The sequence below is a fragment of the Silurus aristotelis genome (genome assembly GCF_946808225.1).
Source record: "Silurus aristotelis genome assembly, chromosome: 19".
NCBI lineage: Eukaryota > Metazoa > Chordata > Actinopteri > Siluriformes > Siluridae > Silurus > Silurus aristotelis.
The window spans coordinates 8,464,906-8,486,901 of NC_139592.1; the positions used below are offsets into that span (position 1 = coordinate 8,464,906).

Here is a 21,996-nt window from a genome sequence, read left to right on the forward strand (position 1 = left end):
ATTAATGATTCGCCACAGCAGTCTGAAATGAGGTATTGAATTTTGGAAACTTTTAATTGAATACATTCAATCTCTCTCTCTCTCTCTCTCTCTCTCTCTCTCTCTCCCTCTCTCTCTCCCCCTCTCTCTCTCTCTCTCTCTCTCTCTCTCTCTCCCTCTCTCTCTCTCTCTCTCTCTCTCTCTCTCTCTCTCTCTTTTTTCCCTTTTTCTTCCTCACACACACAAATGCACAACAGTTATAACTTGTTATAACGCTGTTTTCCTGCTCAGGCTCTCTGCTAGTCTGCTGTGGTGAACTCCATAGCAAATAATAACTAAAGCCTCCAGTGTGTTTGTGTGTGTGTGTTATCTATGTAGAAGTGCATGTTGTGCATTATTGCGTGCATTAGTGTGTGTGTGTGTGTGTGTGTGTGTGTGAGAGTGATTGGTTCAGGGGATCAGGAGACTGGCTTCCAGATGCTCTGCTGTAGATAGCTAGCTGCTGCATGGTTCCAAACCTGAGTCTTTGAATCCCCTGATAGTAGGCGACATTTTGGCAGGTTTTGGTTCGCACCACTCGTGTGTGGATCGAGGGAGGAAGTCCCGAGCACAGCGTGTGCGAGAAAACATGCTTGCCGCTGCACCCCTTCATGGTCCTTCCTCTTTTTCGTTCCTTATCTTTCTTTTCCTCGCTATGGAGAGAGAGATTTCTGGCTGCGGGCCGAGGTCGGTGCGTCTCGTGCTGGCAACGCGTGAAGAGCAGAATGGCAGCCTGCGTCAGAAGGCTCTCTACAGGGACCTGCTCGGAGACAGGCACTGAAGCAGGCAGCATGTGTGACGGGGTAGTGCCAGCTGCTGGCTTCTCTAGCATGCCCAGGCTCTCGTGCCCGAAATCACACACAAACATGTACACGCACACATCACCTGAATTATCCACCTGCAGGAGCCCTGCATTGCTGCCATTTTGGCTTTGCACGCTCGTCTTCTGCCGGGGCTCCAGCTGGTATCGTGTAGCCATAATATTGTTCATGGTTCACAGCTATGACCGATACGCATTATTTTGCTCCTTTATTTATTCATTTATTTTAATTTTTTACAGTCCTAGCACTTTTTTTATTGTATTTTAAAAAATATATGTATATTCTGGTTTAAAATCCGAGCCTCCCTGCAATCCATGCCACGTATACCTTTTTGTAGTTCTCGGAGGGAAAAAAGAAAAAAAGGCCGCCGTAGTCGCCCAGCCTGGGGACAGAGCACCAACAGTGGCTGTTATTAATTTGAGCCGTAGAATACAGACCTCCAACTGCTCCTCAGCCCTGAGCTGGAGGGCCGACTCACAAGCTCATTTCACGTGTGACTGAGTGGGAATTAGCGCAAACGCTTTTCCCCTCTTTGTTTCTTTCTATCCTTGTTTTTTTTTTCTTCTTTAGCCCATCTCTTTTCCCTGGTCTCTCACATGCCACTGAACTCATACCATCATGAACAATTGACATCAGTGTCATTAAAGGAGTGTGTGTGTGTGTGTGTGTGTGTGTGTGTGTGTGTGTGTGTGTGTGTGTGTGTGTGTGTGTGTGTGTGTGTGTGAGAGAGAGAGAAAAGCCTGCTATGTGAGTAGGTCATGCTGCTAACAGAATGAAGAATGCTCTTTGGTGCCCTTTCAGCTTACTCGAGTGCTCGAGGAACTTTTAGCTCTGTGACCATTGAAGTCCTGGTATTATTTTTTTTTGCTTGAATATGGTGTCATCACCTGTACATTTTGTGTCAATCTGGCAACGTGTACACCAGCATATGGCATGGGCTTCGCTTTATCTCAGTGGTAGCCCTGATTTTTCTAATTCTGGCCCAATGCATTTTATTTTTTTTATTCTACTCCTTTCTTATTTTATGAATCACCCTCAATTTCTTTCACTCTTTCTTAGTCTCTCTTTCATTGCACCCTTCAGTGGGGGGGGAGACAAAATACCATCCTAATAACCTCCTTTAAAAGATAACTATATCTGAAGCAGCTAAAGATTTTTCTTTTAATATTGCTGCGTTCCTGGCGGAAAATCAAATGGAGCATTAAACATGATTAAGCTATGCTTCCACTGACCTGCTAGTTTTCAGGCCTTCTTTACGGCCGGTGCACATTGTGTGTGTGTGTTTGTGTGTGTGTGTGTGTGTGTGTGTGTGTGTGTGTGTGTGTGTGTGTGTGTGTGTGTGTGTGTATATATGTGTGTAATAGAAGCCACACATCACACATGTCCTCTTTTTCTGTGACTGAACATGAAGTGAAGTCTAGGCCTCTGAATGGCAAGTTTCAGTGAGGGGAAAACCAGTGTATGCCATGACACACACACACACACACACACACACACACACACACACACACACACACCGATAGCAACTGCACCGACTCGCTCCACTCTCCAGACAAGCTGACAGGAGCTGTCAGATAAATACTATTCCTGTGAGCTGCGGAGTTTCACACCTCGGCGGCTAATTACTAAAAATAGTGGTGATTAGCATGCAGTTTAAAAGTCTGTCTTTTTTTCTCTCTTTTTTTTTCACGCATGGCATCACGATCTACATTAAGTACGGTGTGATTGTTCACAAGGGACACTATTGTCATGGCTGTGTGTCTCCACAGATCCCGTGCTCTCCGCAGTGCACCGTAATTCCCCTGTGCCGCACTTATTGTGTTTATCGCTTCCATTGGAGAGTACTTGTGCTTCGCAGAAAGCTCTTGTGTCACTTAATGGCATCATCTCTACAGACCCGGCGCTCTTTTTCTCTGTTTCTGAGCGACAGTTCTCCTTCGGCAGACCGTTGTGTGTGTGTGTGTGTGTGTGTGTGTGTGTGTGTGTGTGTGTGTGTGTGTGTTGGCTTTGAAGCTGGAGCTAAACCTCAAATTTCTGCTCCATTTATATCAATCATTTATCGCTAGGCACTCGAGCTGGGTGTGATTAAAGCGAACCTACAGGAGCACAACTTTTCTCTATATATAATTCATATCCACAGATACACACTCTCATGCGCACACACACACACATATATATATATATATATATATATATATATATATATATATATATATATATATATATATATATATATATATATATATATATATATATATATACAGTGGGTACGGAAAGTTTTCAGACCCCCTTAAATCTTTCACTCTTTGTTATATTGCAGCCATTTGCTAAAATCATTTAGGTTCATTCTTCTTCCTCATGAATGTACACATAGCACCCCATACTGACAGAAAAACACAGAATTGTTGACATTGTTGCAGATTTATTAAAAAAGAAAAACTGAAATATCACATGGTCCTAAGTATTCAGACCCTTTGCTCAGTATTTAGTAGAAGCCCCCTTTTGATCTAATACAGCCAGGAGTCTTTTTGTGAAAGATGCAACGTGTCTTTCACACCTGGATTTGGGGATCCTCTGCCATTCCTCCTTGCAGGTCCTCTCCAGTTCTGTCAGGTTGGATGGTAAACGTTGGTGGACAGCCATTTTTAGGTCTCTCCAGAGATGCTCAATTGGGTTTAAGTCAGGGCTCTGGCTGGGCCATTCAAGAACAGTCACGGAGTTGTTGTGAAGCCACTCCTTCGTTATTTTAGCTGTGTGCTTAGGGTCATTGTCTTGTTGGAAGGTAAACCTTCGGCCCAGTCTGAGGTCCAGAGCACTCTGGAGAAGGTTTTTGTCCAGGATATCCCTGTACTTGGCCGCATTCATCTTTCCCTCGATTGCAACCAGTCGTCCTGTCCCTGCAGCTGAAAAACACTCCCACAGCATGATGGTGCCACCACCATGCTTCACTGTTGGGACTGTATTGGACAGGTGATGAGCAGTGCCTGGTTTTCTCCACACATACCGCTTAGAATTAAGGCCAAAAAGTTCTTTTTTGGTCTCATCAGACCAGAGAATCTTATTTCTCACCATCTTGGAGTCCTTCAGGTGTTTTTTTAGCAAACTCCATGCAGGCTTTCATGTGTCTTACACTAAGGAGAGGCTTCCGTCGGGCCACTCTGCCATAAAGCCCCGACTGGTGGAGGGCTGCAGTGATGGTTGACTTTCTACAACTTTCTCCCATCTCCCGACTGCATCTCTGGAGCTCAGCCACAGTGATCTTTGGGTTCTTCTTTACCTCTCTCACCAAGGCTCTTCTCCCCCGATAGCTCAGTTTGGCCGGACGGCCAGCTCTAGAAAGGGTTCTGGTCGTCCCAAACGTCTTCCATTTGAGGATTATGGAGGCCACTGTGCTCTTAGGAACCTTAAGTGCAGCAGAAATCTTTTTGTAACCTTGGCCAGATCTGTGCCTTGCCACAATTCTGTCTCTGAGCTCTTCAGGCAGTTCCTTTGACCTCATGATTCTCATTTGCTCTGACATGCATTGTGATTTGGAAGGTCTTATATAGACAGGTGTGTGGCTTTCCTAATCAAGTCCAATCAGTATAATCAAACACAGCTGGACTCAAATGAAGGTGTAGAACCATCGCAAGGATGATCAGAAGAAATGGAAAGCACCTGAGTTAAATATTTGAGTGTCACAGCAAAGGGTCTGAATACTTAGGACCATGTGATATTTCAGTTTTTCTTTTTTAATAAATCTGCAACAATGTTAACAATTCTGTGTTTTTCTGTCAATATGGGGAGCTGTGTGTACATTCATGAGGAAGAAGAATGAACTTAAATGATTTTAGCAAATGGCTGCAATATAACAAAGAGTGAAAAATTTAAGGGGGTCTGAATACTTTCCGTACCCACTGTATATATATATATATATATATATATATATATATATATATATATATATATATATATATATATATATATATATATATATATATATATATACACACATACACATACACATACACACACACACACACACACACACACACACACACACACACACACACACACACAGACCAGTTCAGGTGCACTGCAGACTGAAGTATAAGCCAGGCCATTCATAATGTTCTGTTCAAGAGCACTTATAATAAAGTTATTTGCCCTTGCCGGTTTTTATATATAAGACAGCATCTAGGAGTCAGTTCAGTACGTTCTTTTATTTCGCCGTATGCCACTTTCTGATCTAATGGCTGAGGAAATCCTGTGGAGTAACTCTGCTTGCAGCCAGGATTTCAGATTCTGCCTTATAGACTGACTGCTTTAATTAAACTGCAGTATTCCAATAATGCCAGAAGGGATGCTCTTGAGTTAAGCCTAATTCTGACTCTTAACTATGAGATCAAATTTAAATTTGTAGATTCAATTCACAGCACACATAATTAACAAAAAAAACAACAACTGTTGTCTGAGTGAAATGGCCGGATGAATATGAACGATCAAACAATTTCATTTGTTGTTTAGAAATACAGCGATAGACACAGACAAACAAGAGATCACAAAAATTACCTGAGTACTTAGAAATATGACTTAATAAATGATTGTATATATATTTATACATATTATATACATATATATATATAATATTACATATATACATTACATGCTGTACATATATATTTGCATATTTATCTGCACATGTCAATTTGCACAGTTGCTACTATTTGCTTGTGGTAGATGACAAACATTTTGTTGCTGTTCAATGTGTACTATGCAACAATAGCAATAAAGATCTATCTATCTATCTATCTATCTATCTATCTATCTATCTATCTATCTATCTATCTATCTATCTATCTATCTATCTATCTATCTATATATATATATATATATATATATATATATATATATCTGAACAGCTAGCTTATTGGTGGGCATGGTGGATGTTATATTTTGTATAAGCGTCCACTGTTGATTTTCTAGTGTTATTTACACAATGAGTCCAAATATCTTGAACACATCCCATTCCTTAAGTACTTCATACAGCTCAGGTTTGCTCCTGGTGAGGGATTTACAGAATAATTTACCCACAATCCATAGACTCAAGATGCAACATGTTTGTGTCTGCATTTCCTAAAGTGGGGGTCAGATTTGTGGTCTCGAAAAAAAATTGAAAATTGCTTTCTCACTGCATTTGAATTTAATGTGTTTCTAACCATAGCAAGACCATCTCGTTGTGACGCTCTCAAACCGGACATTGTGTTCTCACCTGCCCAAACAAGCTCCACTGTTTGTTTGAAATGGAATAAACACTGCATATATAAAAGCTCCCAGAGACGGAAAGATTCATAATCAAAAGTCATTTTATACAGAAACCTCTAGTACAGTGAATCAAGATTTGTTTGGACCACAAAACTGAGACCTACATATGAGGTGCATGAAAAATTAGTTTTACCTTAGGATCCAGGGTACTTTTTTCAATCAATGCACATCTGTCATTACAACATCTGATCCTCATTTGCTTAAAATCAACCATATTTTCCCCAGATTCATCATCTCTCTGGGTCGTGCCACTATACCTACCGATTTTAACGTGTGGTAATTGATTTAGCAATGTAGAACCCATTTCCAAAATCCTTAGTTAATAGCCTGGAAACAGCATTCAGTGTGGTATTGTCCTGTCAGTGCCTGAATAAGACTAGCTTCTGGCTCTTGTGCTGCCTGGCTGGGTTTCAAAGCTATTCTGCAGAGAGTTCAGGTGTTTGGACTCAATGAAGCCTAAATGACCTAATTGAAACATGATGCTTTTTGCAGGTGGGACTGGGTTTATTCACTTTCTTTTTCCTGCCCAGCTGATTTTGAATAGCAATCTTCAATGCATTCATGATGGAGCTCAGGATTAGGACGCCTCTGCAGGGAGCCATTCTGAGCAAGGAAGGAAATAAAAGGAAACAGATTAGAGCCAAAATGAGTGTAGGAAATCATAGGGGAGCTCTAGAAGCATTTCCATCTTTGCTTACCCATCAATCCATTCCTGCTTTCTCCCAGAATCCATCTCTGAGCTGGGGGTCAACCCCACCCCCCTGGCCATCACTCCACACGCCACTCCCACTGCACCCGTCAAGGTCACCCCGACACACCATGGCCTCACCACCACCCCATTCGACTACGACGAGACGGCGGCGGATAAGTCTGTAGTGGAAGGTTTACCTCCGGCCCTGGAGTCATCCACGCCTTTCCCCACCCACAGCCCCACCACCACTCCTCACTATCCACCCCGCTCCCCATCACCCTCCTCCGGCTTTGAGGATTCAGGCAGTGGGGAGCCCAGTGGAGATGACGACACCGAGGGTAGCACATTGGAAGCGAGCGGAGACGAGCCTGTCGGTAATATTGACCTCTCACTACCTCTCACTACATTTCCCATTATCCTGCAGCAGAAAACATGGGGGGTGGGGGGTGAGGGTGATGTCAGGGTTACGGTGAAAGAGTCATGGAATGTAATTACATACGTATGGTAATTCAGTTGAATGCGATTTGAAATAACTTTATTCATTTGAATGCCCTCTGCTTGACTTTTTAAAAACTATTTGATATAATTTCATAGTAAATTACAGCCTACCTGTAAAAAAAATATATAATAAAGAAATCACGGAAAGGGTGTTTAAGATGCAGCCCAGTCGCCGGTGGTCTCTGCATGACCATAGACTTTTTGTACTGCACACAAAAAATGTTGACAGAGAGCAGCATGCAGGAGCCATGGCTAAACATTAGAATGCATGAAAATTACAGCCTGTATCTAGGGGGACTGTGTGTCAGCTCTCTCCAACAAAGCCCATAATCCATTTGCTGTTATTCCACTCCTCTGTGCTTGTGAAGTTTTTCAGCTGTTTTTTTTTTTCTTTCTTTCTTTCTTTCAAAGCCATCAATAGGTCTGTGAACCTCAAGTCAGCTCATTGTATGTTTTTGACTGGCTGAACGATGAAATTCGACAGTGAGAAGGTCCAGATATTGTCCTCTTCTTATTTGTTGGTCTGATAATCAGATATCAGCCTGCTGTGTGAGTGGGAATCCAAACTTTAATGCAGTATATGCATCAGCAAGTGTCATCAGTTCCACGTAAAATTTCGATTTGAATGAAACAGGTGGAAAATTTGTTTAGTAATCAGTTAAATGGTAGACTAAACACAATCTTTTTCAGCGGAAATCCTGGAATACGTGCGTTTAAACCGTGAAAAAAGCCAGTGTGCAAAAGCCTAGTCCAAGGAAGTTATATATTCTATTGGAACTTTACAACAAGAATGTATTTTTAATTAAAATATTAATTAATATAAAATAAAAATATAAAAATCAAAAAAGAATAAAAAATAAAATTCATATAAATGTATTTTTATCAAATAATTACTAAATCAATAAATATTTAATAATATATTTAATAATAGTAAAGTAACTAATATTATTATTATTTTTATTTAATGTTTTGCATCGATTGTCATATTAAAGCAAGGAGATTAAAATACCGAAGTGAAGACACTCAACCCAGCATTATCTAATTGACAGAACTCTCATGCTTCTAGTTGTTATGGTAACTTTGACAGTAAAAGGCAAAGAAAATGGCTATTCTGACATATAGTACACGAGTAAATAGAACATTTCAACACCACCAAAAAGACTTTGTTGAGATAAACAAAAAAGTTTCAGAAGGCCTGCTGGACTGGAGCGACCTTTGACACGCAGCTTGTTTACTATTGGACGTATGCTGGGGTCTCTTAATGGTGCCCTCTTGCCTCCCAGAGGTCCAATTGCCAAGGCATTGTGAGGGTTAATGTTTTTCCCCCCATGTTCCAGAAGCAGAGGCTCATAAATCAGTATGAAATGGTGGTGAATGTAAGCCCAGGGCCGTTCTCCTGCTTCGTGCCAAATGTCATTTTCCACTACACGCTCTTGCGCTGTTTCTCGCTGTCGCTCACTGCTTCACTCATGCTCACCGAGTCCTTGAACATCTCCCTGCTGACAGCTTTATGGCTTGTTCGGGTGAGAGGGAGTTGTTTTTCCTCAACCCATCAGGAGTAATCTGTGCCACATACTGTAGAACCCGGCAGCTGTAGCTACCAGACTTGAGACAAGTCATTGTTAGTGTTCTAGCGTTGCGAGCTACGTGACAAGTTGAATATATGTAAAAAAAAGAAAATAAAAACTTTAGACTTTGACCTCTGCATAATTCTTACTAGCCTTTAGACTTCTTTAGATGGTTTAACACTGATATCGCGCAGACGACTTGCTCCGAATTTTAATATCCAGGACAGTAAACGACGGCATTTCTTTTTTCCACTCTTTTTATCCGTTCGATTCTAATTAAGACATCAAATCAGATCTTTGACAGCCTAGCCAAGACGCTGCTCAGATAATCAGGAGCGATTCCACAGTAAAGCATCTTCACTCTTTCTAAATGACCTTTAAACGCCAGTTGTAGCAAGTTGCTTTCAGTCATGAAGTGTTTTTTTGTTTGTTTGTTTTGTTTTGTTTATAATGAAAGACATAGGGAAACAGTTTCCTAGCAAATGAATCGCTGTGATATGTTCTGTTATGGATGGACACGTCATGTCTTCCTGCAGGTACCACTGTAGCAGCCACCACTTTCCCTACAGGTGAAGAACGTTCGTCCTGTGATAACACACCTTTCGGTTGCTGCCCTGATGGCAAGACCGTTGCTGTCACCCCAGATGGAACCAACTGCCCGTGTAAGTACCTCTGACTCAGATAATTGCACCATCTCCGCCTTTTACGTCATTCCTCACCAGCTGATGACCTCCTGAATGAAATCTCCATTCAGTCAAATATGGATGCAGCTTGAGGTTCCTTATAAGAAAGCCAGAAGCAAAAGAGTGGCAAGGAAAACCTCAAAGACAACGAGGGAACACAATTTTTAATGACAGCACCAGTAGAAAATCAACAGCGTCTAGAGAGGTTTATTCTACCTTTCAGGTGTCCATGTGTTCAGCCATCTAGAACAGCATCTCCAAGCTGAAGTAGAGCATTAAGATGAATCATAGCAGGTCCAGCAGTCAGGAAGTCTTTCCCTGGTAGTGTTATGTGATAAAAATCCAACACACTCAGACTATCACCTAGGACAAGCCAAGGGTGCAGATTTGTTACCAAGCCATGCTGTGCTGGTCACGAAAACAAAACAAAACAAAAAACTAGTAGGCAGAAATCACAAGTCATGTGGCAGAAGTGTGAACAGGAAAGAAAAATTATTTTTACACAGCGCACTTTAGGAGGCGATAGATCACAAGCAAACGCGCCAACACACTCTTCTTCCAATATCTATTTTATGGATATGCCCACAGTATTACTCGCAGTAGCACGCAATTAATATCAACTAGGCAGCAAGAGGCAGGTAGATGCTTTGTGTTTGTTTATATGGAAACGGCAGCTCAGGTGTTCGCTTATTCCCTGGATATATCTATCAACACTGAGGTCTTTTAACCGCTTGCCATGCATCAGTAACATGCCACTTTGATTGTAAGTCAAACAGAGAAGGGGTGATAACACTGCCTTCGTCATCTCAGAACAGAACGAGTACAATCCACCCCCCACCCCCAGCGACTGCTTGATCGCTATGTTAATATTTCCAACCTTGTCCAGCCTGCATCAGTAGAGAGGTCGCCAGCCTGAGCAACGATGTAACTAAGTTATAATAGATACAGTGATGTTTAAATAATGAAATCCCACTCCTGTGGTTATGTCAAAAGAGATATTGAGTTAGGTATTCGTTTACAGAGGCAGCGCAAATGAAGTTTAACTCGGCGCAGAATTCGATTTACCACACCCACTGCACTCGTAATGAAAACGGGACTGTCAGTTCTAATATGCGCTACTTGGAAAATTATTAACGACGACCCGAAATAAGACGTGACAGGGAATTTCGCTCTTCTAATTTAAGGCCCATGGTGCAGTTTCTGTCAGTAAGAAACTCCTGTCCGCAAATGTTACAGATTCATAATCTGATCGATTCATTTGCAAAAAAAAAAAAAAAAAAAAAAAAAAGCAAATATTCTTAGGTTTTTTATCCCTCCCCCAAAATTCCCATCAGATAAAAGGTGGCGAAGGCCCTTATCATGCAATTTTAACCAGCTTTTGTCACTCACACATGCCTGGGATTGAGAGACAATTACAGCTATCTTTCACGATAATCATAGTAGCACTCATCCCAGTCTGAGCCAAGCTGAAGCCCAGCAAGCGTGATTGATTTGGCCAATTTGTTCAGCTGATTACACAGTATACAGAACACTGGATCTCTCCCGGGCTCTCCTTCTCGTTCAGACGCAATGCGAGGTTTATTTATTATTTATTTCCCCTTGAATGGCGCACAATGACGGGACCTCTCGTTTCACTTACCGCTGTCAGCTCTGCGCTGAGGTATAGTTTCAATAACCTGAGCAATGACCTCCATTAAAGGGCTCCTTCAACGAAAGAGCATTATTAAATCTTTTTCATTTTCAATCTAAACTAAGTGATGTGCATGCTGGTGTGTGTGTGTGTGTGTGTGTGTGTGTGTGTGTGTGTGTGTGTGTGTGTGTGTGTGTGTGTGTGTGTGTGTGTGTGTGTGTGTCAGCGTTGCTGTCTAACGAATTCTTCTCTATGCAGTCCTTCATGCCTCTGACAAGTTCTGGGACAAGACTGGTAAAAATTCAGCCCCGTCATGTCCACCTCCCCTGTCCATACTTTCCACTCACCAAACCCCCAAAACCAACAGCGGACCCAACACACACCCCTGACTAACTACAGCAGCTTCATCACTAACCTGCAGACTGGCACTGTGTCCATTATGTAGCAGGGCAAAGCCGTCCATGAGACATGTTTAAATTCTAAGCTTCTAAATATGCCTTTTGTCCACTTTCCCCACACAGCCACCATGCGCTTTACTGGCTTCATGCACCTGGACCAGGTAGAAGGTCAGGAAATATTTTACACACCAGAGTTGGACGACCCGAAGTCAGAGCTGTTTGGTGAGACAGCGCGCAGCATCGAGGGAGCCGTGAGTATCGATACAATCGGTTAAATGAAAAGCATGTTGTTTTCCAACCTAATATCTATGTATAGATGCTACAGACCAGAATTTTGACATATCCCCTTAGGGAGTGAGTAGAGCTGACATGGTATTTACTTATAATTAAAGCCTAGGGGAAGTTACTGGGCAGTTATTAAACTATAATAGATGCCTAGAGGCAGCTAAAAAATATTCCAAACATGACCATAAAAGACAAATTCTGAAATACTCGTATAAGATACATTTGAAGAATTGGAGCATGATTTAAACACAAGAGAATGTCTAACCGAAGCTGTTCTTAATCTTTACTAGGAACTTCCTTGTCCTTTTTTTAGTTTTTTGTGTTTAACTGAAAGAATTAAAATTGTTACTACAAACACCAAAAACTTTTGTAAGGATGGATCTTAATTTCCAGTTTCAGCTGGAAGACATTAAGTGGAGCACAAATTGCATTTATACTTTTATCTGAATTCTATTTTAAATGCATGTTTTGCATTCAATCTTATTTGTGTAACATTTTTCAGAATATATAATCTTACAACAAAGCTTTATAGAACTAAAGATGTTTATTGTGCAAGCAAGAGGCAAAAGTTGTATGAAAAACCTACATAATAGAGGGAATATAAAGTGTTACTCTTCTATTACTGTATACTACGAGATGGATTAACAGACAGACAGACAGACAGACAGACAGACAGACAGACAGACAGACAGACAGACTGATTGATTGATTGATTGATAGCTAAAGCTTACATGGAAATTCAGAGATTGAAGCAGCAATGCGATTCTCCAAGAAGACATAAGGAGAAAATCTTGATGGGAATCAGATTCAAATGGAAACTCATTATGTTCTTGATAGCACAAGATAGAGGGTATATAAATTGTTACTTTTCTATTACTGTATACTATCAGACAGACAGACAGACAGACAGACAGACAGACAGACAGACAGACAGACAGACAGACAGACAGACAGACAGACAGATAGATAGATAGATAGATAGATAGATAGATAGATAGATAGATAGATAGATAGATAGATAGATAGATAGATGAATGTAGTGTTGGTAATAGAGTGTGTTTAGCTTTATAGTCCCCTGAGTGCTTTGTAAATATATAAGGTGTGTAAATATGTTGAAATGAGTGATAATGTCCAGAAATAGGTTTAATCATCCCATATTTGGTTTATTGTAATTTTATATAAAATATGAATATGAATGGTTTGACTATAAGATCTTTTCACTTGCTCCAATGACTAATTTTGCTGTGTGTCAGTGCAGTACTGGAGTATTACCCCCAGGAAAGCTGAATAATTGGTGTAATGTATAGTACAAACAATGCAAAACAGCAGGTACCAAACTATGGATGTGACAGAGTGACTGTGATCAAGAAAACGACTACAGTCGTACAGTTGCAGAGTGCAATAACATGATGATTAGCATCAGTGCAGTAGGCAGAATGCAACCCAGTGGAAAAATGTAGCATATGTCGAATGTGTGTATGTTAGAAAGAGGCTTGAGTGCACAATAATGTCCTGGCACAGTGGTGAATTGTTGTACAGGGTGATCAGTGTTGGTAGGAAACTGCGATTTGTTTTCTACAGCGGAACTGAAAGAAAGTAAAACAGTAGCAGGAGAATGTTACTGTTATTAAGTCAGAAGGACACGGGAAAATCTTTGTGATTACAGCACAAGCTCTTTTCAACTCTACAGGGTTTCTAAGTTAAAAGAAACATCTCCAAATTCTTGAGTGTATCATAATCGCATGCATGATCAGGTCAGCGTAGTCAGAATGCTTTAGTTATTCATTCCAGCCCCAGAAGTATCGGTGAGTCAAATGTTTACTGACACATGCTAGTGTTTCACGGAGATGGAAACAAGATGCACTTACAAAATTATGCGACAGAAGCCGAAATAATCTGGACGGGCGAGATGTTAGTCACATGACATTTACTGCTGCTCCCTGAAATGTGTTCATGTAATTACTTTTGCTCTGCCTTTAAATGTCAGTTTGTGCACCTAGACCCAGTTCAGTTTTCTGCTATTTCCCACTGACAGCTGGGAGGAGGAATGTGCTCTCAACAAAAAATAGACCTTTTATTGACTGCAGACATGTCTTTCTTTTCTTTTCTTTTCTTTTTTTTTTACTTCTTCGTAGCTTAACGAGTTGTTCCGCAAGTCTGATGTAAGGAAGGACTTCCAAAGTGTCCGAGTGAAAAATCTGGCTCCCAGCAACTCCATCATGGCTATAATAGAAGCTCACTTTGACCCAGGTAATGTAGCACAGAGCTCAAGCTTCTTATTAAAACTATAAACCTATGTGCAGTCCTTTTATGTCATGGGTTTGATTTTATTCGTGCAGTGCTTCTAAGAGTAAACAGTCACAAAGCAGCTTTATATAAATCCAGATTTACATTTCGGTCTTTAGAGGAAGCTTAAGGTGACAGTGATAGGAACTCTAAGAGACAACATGAACAAGAAGCCTTGAGAAAAATCTGACTTAAAATTAAACCTTTTGTATGACAGCAGATAAGTTGGATTATAAATCAGAGAATAGAAGAATGGTTATTAGGAGCATGTTGTCTGTGTTGGTGACTAGTGTTTACTTTTACACAAGCATAATGCCCGAGACAGGATAGTAGAATTTACACCATGTCTTATTCAAACACAAACGCATGCCCTTGATTGTAAAATTGCGATAGAAATTATGGACCTTTTGAAGAAAGCACTGTTTTCCTTCCTGGTATATTGATTTGTGGTCTGAGTTATTGATTTAGTGTTTACATTTATGCAAGTAAAAAAGTTCCATATTGTTTTTTTGTTTTTTTTTCCCCAAGAGTTCATAAAACTTTGTCTTCAAACAAACAATTAAAAAAACAAATAACAAATTCAAGAAGAAAAAAAATGGGATAAAAATACAGGCTGCTCTTGTTAGGGGGGTCACCATAGCGGAAAATCCGACTCCATACCCCCCCTGTCCTCTACATCTGCTTCTTTTAAACCAACCATCTGCATGTTATCCCTCACCCTTTTCCTCCCGATATACCCCATGTTTCTTTTCTGCACATGACCAAACCAACTTAATCGCACCTCTCTCACCTCGTCTTTAAAACCTCGTTGTAAGTCTCCGCATCTTCAACTCTGCCACCTTCAGCTCCGCACTCGTTTTTTTGTCAAGGAATCAAAAATACAGACTGCTGAAAAAATACTATATTTATTCTGTCATGTTGGAACAAGGTTTAAGTTGGTGATGTTCAAAGGTCAACCAGTAGTGGATTTTACAGATACTTATAGCTAGGTTGGATCATACTTGCCGATAACCGATTAATCAACCAATAGTTTTTTAAATGGATAAAAAAAAAAAAAAAAAAAAAAAAAAAAACATAACACTCCATGTAAAATAGTACTGAACATTATTACAACAATAAAAAAATGCAGTGATGAATCATGAAAATGTGCTAAAGGGAATAAATGTAAATATTAATGAATATACTGTATGTATATATATATATATGGTGTGTGTAAAAATGTCCAAACCACCTAGTCTTCACACAAACACATGCCTATAAGGTTTCAAAAATGGATCAGAAAATATGGATTGATTCAAGAAATCTTTTTCTTTTTTTTCGTCAAACTTATGATGATGCAGCATAAAATCAAGGGACCATTTGAAAAAAGAAAAACAACAGGCCAGACTTGGCCACAACCTTTTTGAAAAGTACAAATACATTGGGATATCCATGAGGGAACATCTCCAGCAGCAGAAAGTGAGTCACGAGTGCAAAGGCTTCGAGCAGAATTAGAGCATCAAGATAAATCATGCAGAACCGTAGGACGAGAGGAGCCACGGCAGTAGAAGCAATAGAAAAACAGTTCCCTGTTACTGGTTTGCAGCATAAATATTATTATACGCTGAAAAGTGTCATGATTTGCGGTGGTGTGTAAGCAGCTTTGGTAATTAGACAAGCTTTAGACTATGCAAAGCAGCATTGTAACAGCTCATTGTTAATGTAAAACATCTACATTTAAATTGCGATGTGGAAATGGATCTTTCTGGTGCGTAACTCGAGCTAACCTTGTGTGCGCATATCTGTGCTTTGAAGAGGTCTGCGTGAAGCGACTACACAATATTTCGCCAGTATAATTATTCCATCTCTTCCTATAGAGACACGTTTTCTTTCTTTCTCTCTCTCTCTCTCTCTCTCTCTCTCTCTCTCTCTCTCTCTCTCTCTCTCTTTCTCTCTCTCGCTCTCTCTCTCTCCCTTAGCTTTTTTTAAGCTAGTTGTGTGTTATTTGTGAAGTGCCTCTTATCACTTTAAGCGATGCAGTCATCTCCTCTACTCGAAGCACATGATAAATCCGTCAGTGCTCAGTGAAAAGTGTGCCTTTGGCAAGGACTTAAAAAAAAAAAAAAAAAGCACAAAAAAGCCTCTCATGTGCATTAAAGCATATATAATTCAGCGGCGCATGGTGGAAATTGGTATTTTAATGTATATATATAAACCAATGCGTTGTATCGGTTTTGTTGGCATGTTGGGTGTCCAGCGAGAATGCTCTCAGCAAGGTGATTTTACTTCTGATTGCTCAGGATCATCAATTCCCACTCGGCCCCGTGTGTCATTAAAGTGTCTCGTTTCACTACTGGAGGGTGGGGAAAAAAAATATACCGTCCTCCTGCATTCACCTTTTATTGGCCTCATTCGGCGTCTTTTACTCCCGCGCAAGAGCCTGTCGTAAAGTGTACAGTCGGCGGTAACAGGGCCATCTGTGGAAGTGTTATGACAGCTCTTCATCCAGCCGTCCCTGAAACGTACGCTGCTTGGAGGACGTCCACTCCCTCGAGTCTATTACGTACAAGCTGCTATTACATGCCGTGTGTATCTAACGTCCTTCTATTTTGTTCTGATTCACTCGGGTCGTGGCCTCACGCTGCAGACACTAGATTTACAGTAGAGGACATCGGGGGCGCCTTGCTGAAGCAGCTTAAGACAGCCAAAGAACCTGGCATCGTAGTGAAGAAACCTGAGGAGGACTTTATCCGTATTACCAATACTGGTAAGTGCTACGTTAGTTAATATTGATTTGTAGAAAATGTGCTAGCTCTTTTAGTTATTCCAAATTTGGATTCTAATGATAAGCACTCTTTTTCTCTGTCTTTTCTATCTCTCAGGTCTCTCTTCCATTCCATTCTTCACTACCACCGCCACCACTGTTGCCACCGCCACACCCACTGTTGCAACCACCACCAGCACCACCACTACTACTCAAAGCGCCCTGCCTCCAACCACCGCTTCCATCACAACACGCCAGCCAGCCACCAGCAGACGGCCCTACACCACCCGCAGAACCACTACAGCCACCACGACCACCAGCACCCTCCCAGAGCCCACCACCACTATTCCCACCAGCACCACCACCTTCGAGTCCTTACATACACAACCCAGCCTCTCAGCGAGCAAAGCCCCGGGCCCATGCGACTCACAACCCTGTGGCCATGGAGGCACTTGCGAGGAGGATGGCGATGATTTCACCTGCACCTGCCCTGCCGGAAGAGGAGGAGCTGTGTGTGAAAAAGGTACGATTTCGCCATCAGCCCATGTCATAACAAAGTAAACAGCTCTCGAAATTGCAGTATTTAGCTCATCACATCAGGACTGTTTAACAAATCCTCAGCATGAAGAGAATATTACAATCACAGGACAAAAAAAATTACAGTCCTGCTGTCATTTTTGCATTTTTTGTCTCTTCGAGTAAGACGCCATTCTTTACAGCTGCATCAGATTATAATTGACACTTATTACTTTAATGAGCATTAGTTCATGGAAAAAAAAAATCAGTGCACTGAAAAAATAATTGACAGTTTACATGCAGCACCGATGTCTCTTTGTGAACAGTCGGTCCATTAATGAGTGATGAAAAAAGAAGACTTCATCAGCAAGCCATTCTAACAAGACAATGGTGCGGATGATAAATGCCAGATCAAAGCGAAACTCAGACGCAAACGCTCAAGGTTAACGCCCGAGTCCTCCCTAGAGATTATAGAGCGACTGTCATTGAAATCATCATCATCTTTGCATCTCTTTCTTCCCAGATATACAGCATATCACAAATCATTCAGAGTAAAGGTAAAAAGATGCAGCACTCAGGATTTGTATATCATTGGGTGACTCATAGCCTGGATTTTTTTTTTCTCTCTCTCGCTTACTTTATCAGCAGAGAGCAGACCATTGAAGTCCTGAGTCTTGCGTGAGACACTGATAACCCGGTTTATCTCACCTCTACTTTCTCTTTCCCAGTGATAAAGTATTACATCCCGTCTTTTGGCGGAAAATCGTACCTGGCCTTCCCGACCATGAAAGCCTACCACACCGTGCGTATTGCCATGGAGTTCAGAGCCTCCGACATGACCGGTATACTCCTCTACAATGGGCAGCAGGGCAAGAAGGACTTCCTGTCTTTGGCTTTGGTGGAAGGAAAGGTCGAGCTCAGGTAGATCACATTTTACATGCAAACTCATATATATATATATATATATATATATATATATATATACAGTGAGGAAAATAAGTATTTGAACACTCTGCTATTTTGCAAGTTCTCCCACTTAGAAATCATGGAGGGGTCTGAAATTGTCATCGTAGGTGCATGTCCACTGTGAGAGACATAATCAAAAAAAAAGAAATCCAGAAATCACAATGTATGATTTTTAAACTATTTATTTGTATGATACAGCTGCAAATAAGAATTTGAACACCTGAGAAAGTCAATGTTAATATTTGGTACAGTAGCTTTTGTTTGCAATTACAGAGGTCAAACGTTTCCTGTAGTTTTTCACCAGGTTTGCACACACTGCAGGAGGGATTTTGGCACACAGATCTTCTCTAGATCAGTCAGGTTTCTGGCCTGTCACTGAGAATAACGGAGTTTGAGCTCCCTCCAAAGATTCTCTATTGGGTTTAGGTCTGGAGACTGGCTAGGCCACGCCAGAACCTTGATATGCTTCTTACAGAGCCACTCCTTGGTTATCCTGGCTGTGTGCTTCGGGTCATTGTCATGTTGGAAGACCCAGCCTCGACCCATCTTCAATGCTCTAACTGAGGGAAGGAGGTTGTTCCCCAAAATCTCGCAATACATGGCTCCGGTCATCCTCTCCTTAATACAGTGCAGTCGCCCTGTCCCATGTGCAGAAAAACACCCCCAAAGCATGATGCTACCACCCCCATGCTTCACAGTAGGGATGGTGTTCTTGGGATGGTACTCATCAATCTTCTTCCTCCAAACACGATTAGTGGAAATATGACCCAAAATTTCTATTTTGGTCTCATCTGACCACATGACTTTCTCCCATGACTCCTCTGGATCATCCAAATGGTCACTGGCAAACTTAAGATGTGCCTGGACATGTGCTGGTTTAAGCAGGGGAACCTTCAGTGCCATGCATGATTTCAAACCATGAGGTCTTAGTGTATTACCAACAGTAACCTTGGAAACGGTGGTCCCAGCTCTTTTCAGCTCATTGACCAGCTCCTCCTGTGTAGTTCTGGGCGGATTTCTCACCTTCCTCAGGATCATTGAGACCCCACGAGGTGAGATCTTGCATGGAGCCCCAGTCCGAGGGAGATTGACAGTCATTTTTAGCTTCTTCCATTTTCTAATGATCACTCCAACAGTGGACCTTTTTTTCACCAAGCTGCTTGGCAATTTCCCCGTAGCCCTTTCCAGCCTTGTGGAGGTGTACAATTTTGTCTCTAGTGTCTTTGGACAGCTCTTTGGTCTTGGCCATGTTAGTAGTTGGATTCTTACTGATTGTATGGGGTGGACAGGTGTCTTTATGCAGCTAACAACCTCAAACAGGTGCATCTAATTTAGGATAATAAATGTAGTGGAGGTGGACATTTTAAAGGCAGACTAACAGGTCTTTGAGGGTCAGAATTCTAGCTGATAGACAGGTGTTCAAATACTTATTTGCAGCTGTATCATACAAATAAATAGTTTAAAAATCATATATTGTGATTTCTGGATTTTTTTTTTTTAGATTATGTCTCTCAAAGTGGACATGCACCTACGATGACAATTTCAGACCCCTCCATGATTTCTTAGTGGGAGAACTTGCAAAATAGCAGGGTGTTCACATACTTATTTTCTTCACTGTATATTAGGGATGGTAAGATTCTCCGATTTGCATCAGAGCACCAGCAAAAAAATTAACGATGTGATGCATCAATTTAAAAAGTGTGCGTCAGTTTGCATATTTGCATCTGTAAAGAACAATTTCTTTATATAGCATTATGAGTAGATGCATTATACATTTATTATTTAAAAAGTGACCAATAATGTTTAACCAATATTTTAGATGTAGATTGATTTCTCCTCGCTAAACTGTTTCTCGAGTGCGTTCTCTCAGCACCACTGCTGCTACATAAAGAACGCATCACAACACTACGGAGACCAAAGCGTGTCCTGAGAGTCACATAGAATATTGATTAACATGGCAGAGGTAGAGCTGCATTTTCCAGGAGACAGTACAGGAAAAGAATGTCTGGTTTTATTGAATCTTTTTATTTTTATTTCTTTTTTTGCACTACAAAGGCCTGTTAAAGTGAAAGGGCCATGCGTTAGACGTCACTTGAGTACATTTATGATTTGCTGTCTGAATCAAAAAAAATAAAAGCAAACTATCTGTACTATATTGAATTGCATAGCATCATATTATCATATTGCACTGCAATTGTATTGAATCAAATCAAAATCACCAATGCATTGCAATAGGAGTGATATAGATATATATATAGAGATATATAAATATTAATTAACGTTAATAATAATATTGCCATTAAAATGAATTTGCGTTAAGGCATTATCAACATGTTAATTTTGACAGCAGTAATTATATATGAATAATATATTTATAATTATAGTAATTCATTCATTCATTCATTCATTTTCTCCCGCTTATCCGTAATTCGGGTCGCGGGGGCAGCAGTCTTAGCAGGCCCCCGCCTTCGACTGCTGCCCAATTCTCACAGCACCGTCCCTTACGGTCCCTCCTGCAGGTGGTGAGCCCACAGGAAGATTATAGTAATTATATATTTAATATGTTGGAATTATGAATCTGCCATTTAATGATTCTAATAATAATATATTAAATTGAAATATAAATGGCACCTGGAAAAAGCAATATTATAAATGACTTTCTTATTCACAGCAGGCAAGCAGGAACAAAGCGAGGGAAAAAAAACAAAGTTAACTCTGTATTGACTTTCGCCAAAAACGTTTTGTCTGATACGTTTGTTCAAATCCACACACTCCGACTGGTTCATATATTTCTCAGTGGGGCAAAGCATCGACTGAAATTCATTTCTTCGACTCCTGTCACAGCAAACTACACAGAAATCTACACCAGACTACACAAAACTGAATAAGACTTGATATAAGACTGTATGACTGAATAAGACGCTGAGCTACAAACAGGACTACATAAAGTGCATGTGTGAAAACATGTTTAAGACGCAATTACAATAAATACCAAATAGGCAGAGTGAATGAAAGTGCAACCCGTACTCAGTTCTACAGTAATGTCAACAAAATAGTGTAAAAAGATATTACTAAGGGAATAATGAGAATACAGCACCAAATAAAAACATTAGCACCAGACTCACTAAACACATTCCCAGTATTTTGTTTAAACATGTTTATAGTGTTCACTTCTGCTAGCTATTTTTTCTCTCATGTACAGCGATTACCATTAGGTAGAAAGGCTACACTTTGACTTGGGTGTTATTAGACTAATGAGGTACTGATGAGGAACCTGTACTGTAATTATATTGAAATGGATTGCATAATTAATAATGTTAAGAAATTCGGGTTAAAAACCATCACCCTTGTCTCCCCATGTCCCCTCTGTCAGGTTTAACACGGGTTCTGGAACGTGCTCGGTGGTCAGCAGCATCACTGTGAAACCCGGTCGCTGGCATCACTTAGTGGTAATCCGAAACAGACGCAACGCTTCACTCAGTGTCGATAACGAGACGCCAGTCGAGGGCCAGAGCCCAGCAGGCACTGACGGACTCAACCTGGACACTGATCTGCTCATCGGCGGGGTGCCTGAAGACATGATCGTAGA

General features: G+C 40.8%; 1 protein-coding gene across 12 annotated transcripts in view; it reads left to right on the top strand.

Moving 5' to 3' along the window:
* The window catches only part of agrn (agrin), a 253,929-nt gene that overhangs the window by 205,978 nt on the left and 25,955 nt on the right, over window positions 1–21,996 (top strand). For all 12 annotated transcript variants that reach the window (XR_014538003.1, XR_014538004.1, XR_014538005.1 and 9 more), the window contains 8 exons: window positions 6,870–7,208; window positions 9,437–9,562; window positions 11,735–11,862; window positions 14,032–14,146; window positions 16,809–16,928; window positions 17,044–17,448; window positions 18,170–18,362; window positions 21,781–21,996. Coding sequence is in view for 9 of the 12 variants with exons in the window: in XM_083569686.1 (XP_083425812.1) it covers window positions 6,870–7,208; window positions 9,437–9,562; window positions 11,735–11,862; window positions 14,032–14,146; window positions 16,809–16,928; window positions 17,044–17,448; window positions 18,170–18,362; window positions 21,781–21,996 (1,642 nt within the window). In the remaining 3 variants the exon portion in view is untranslated. The remainder of the gene's footprint in view (window positions 1–6,869; window positions 7,209–9,436; window positions 9,563–11,734; window positions 11,863–14,031; window positions 14,147–16,808; window positions 16,929–17,043; window positions 17,449–18,169; window positions 18,363–21,780) is intronic.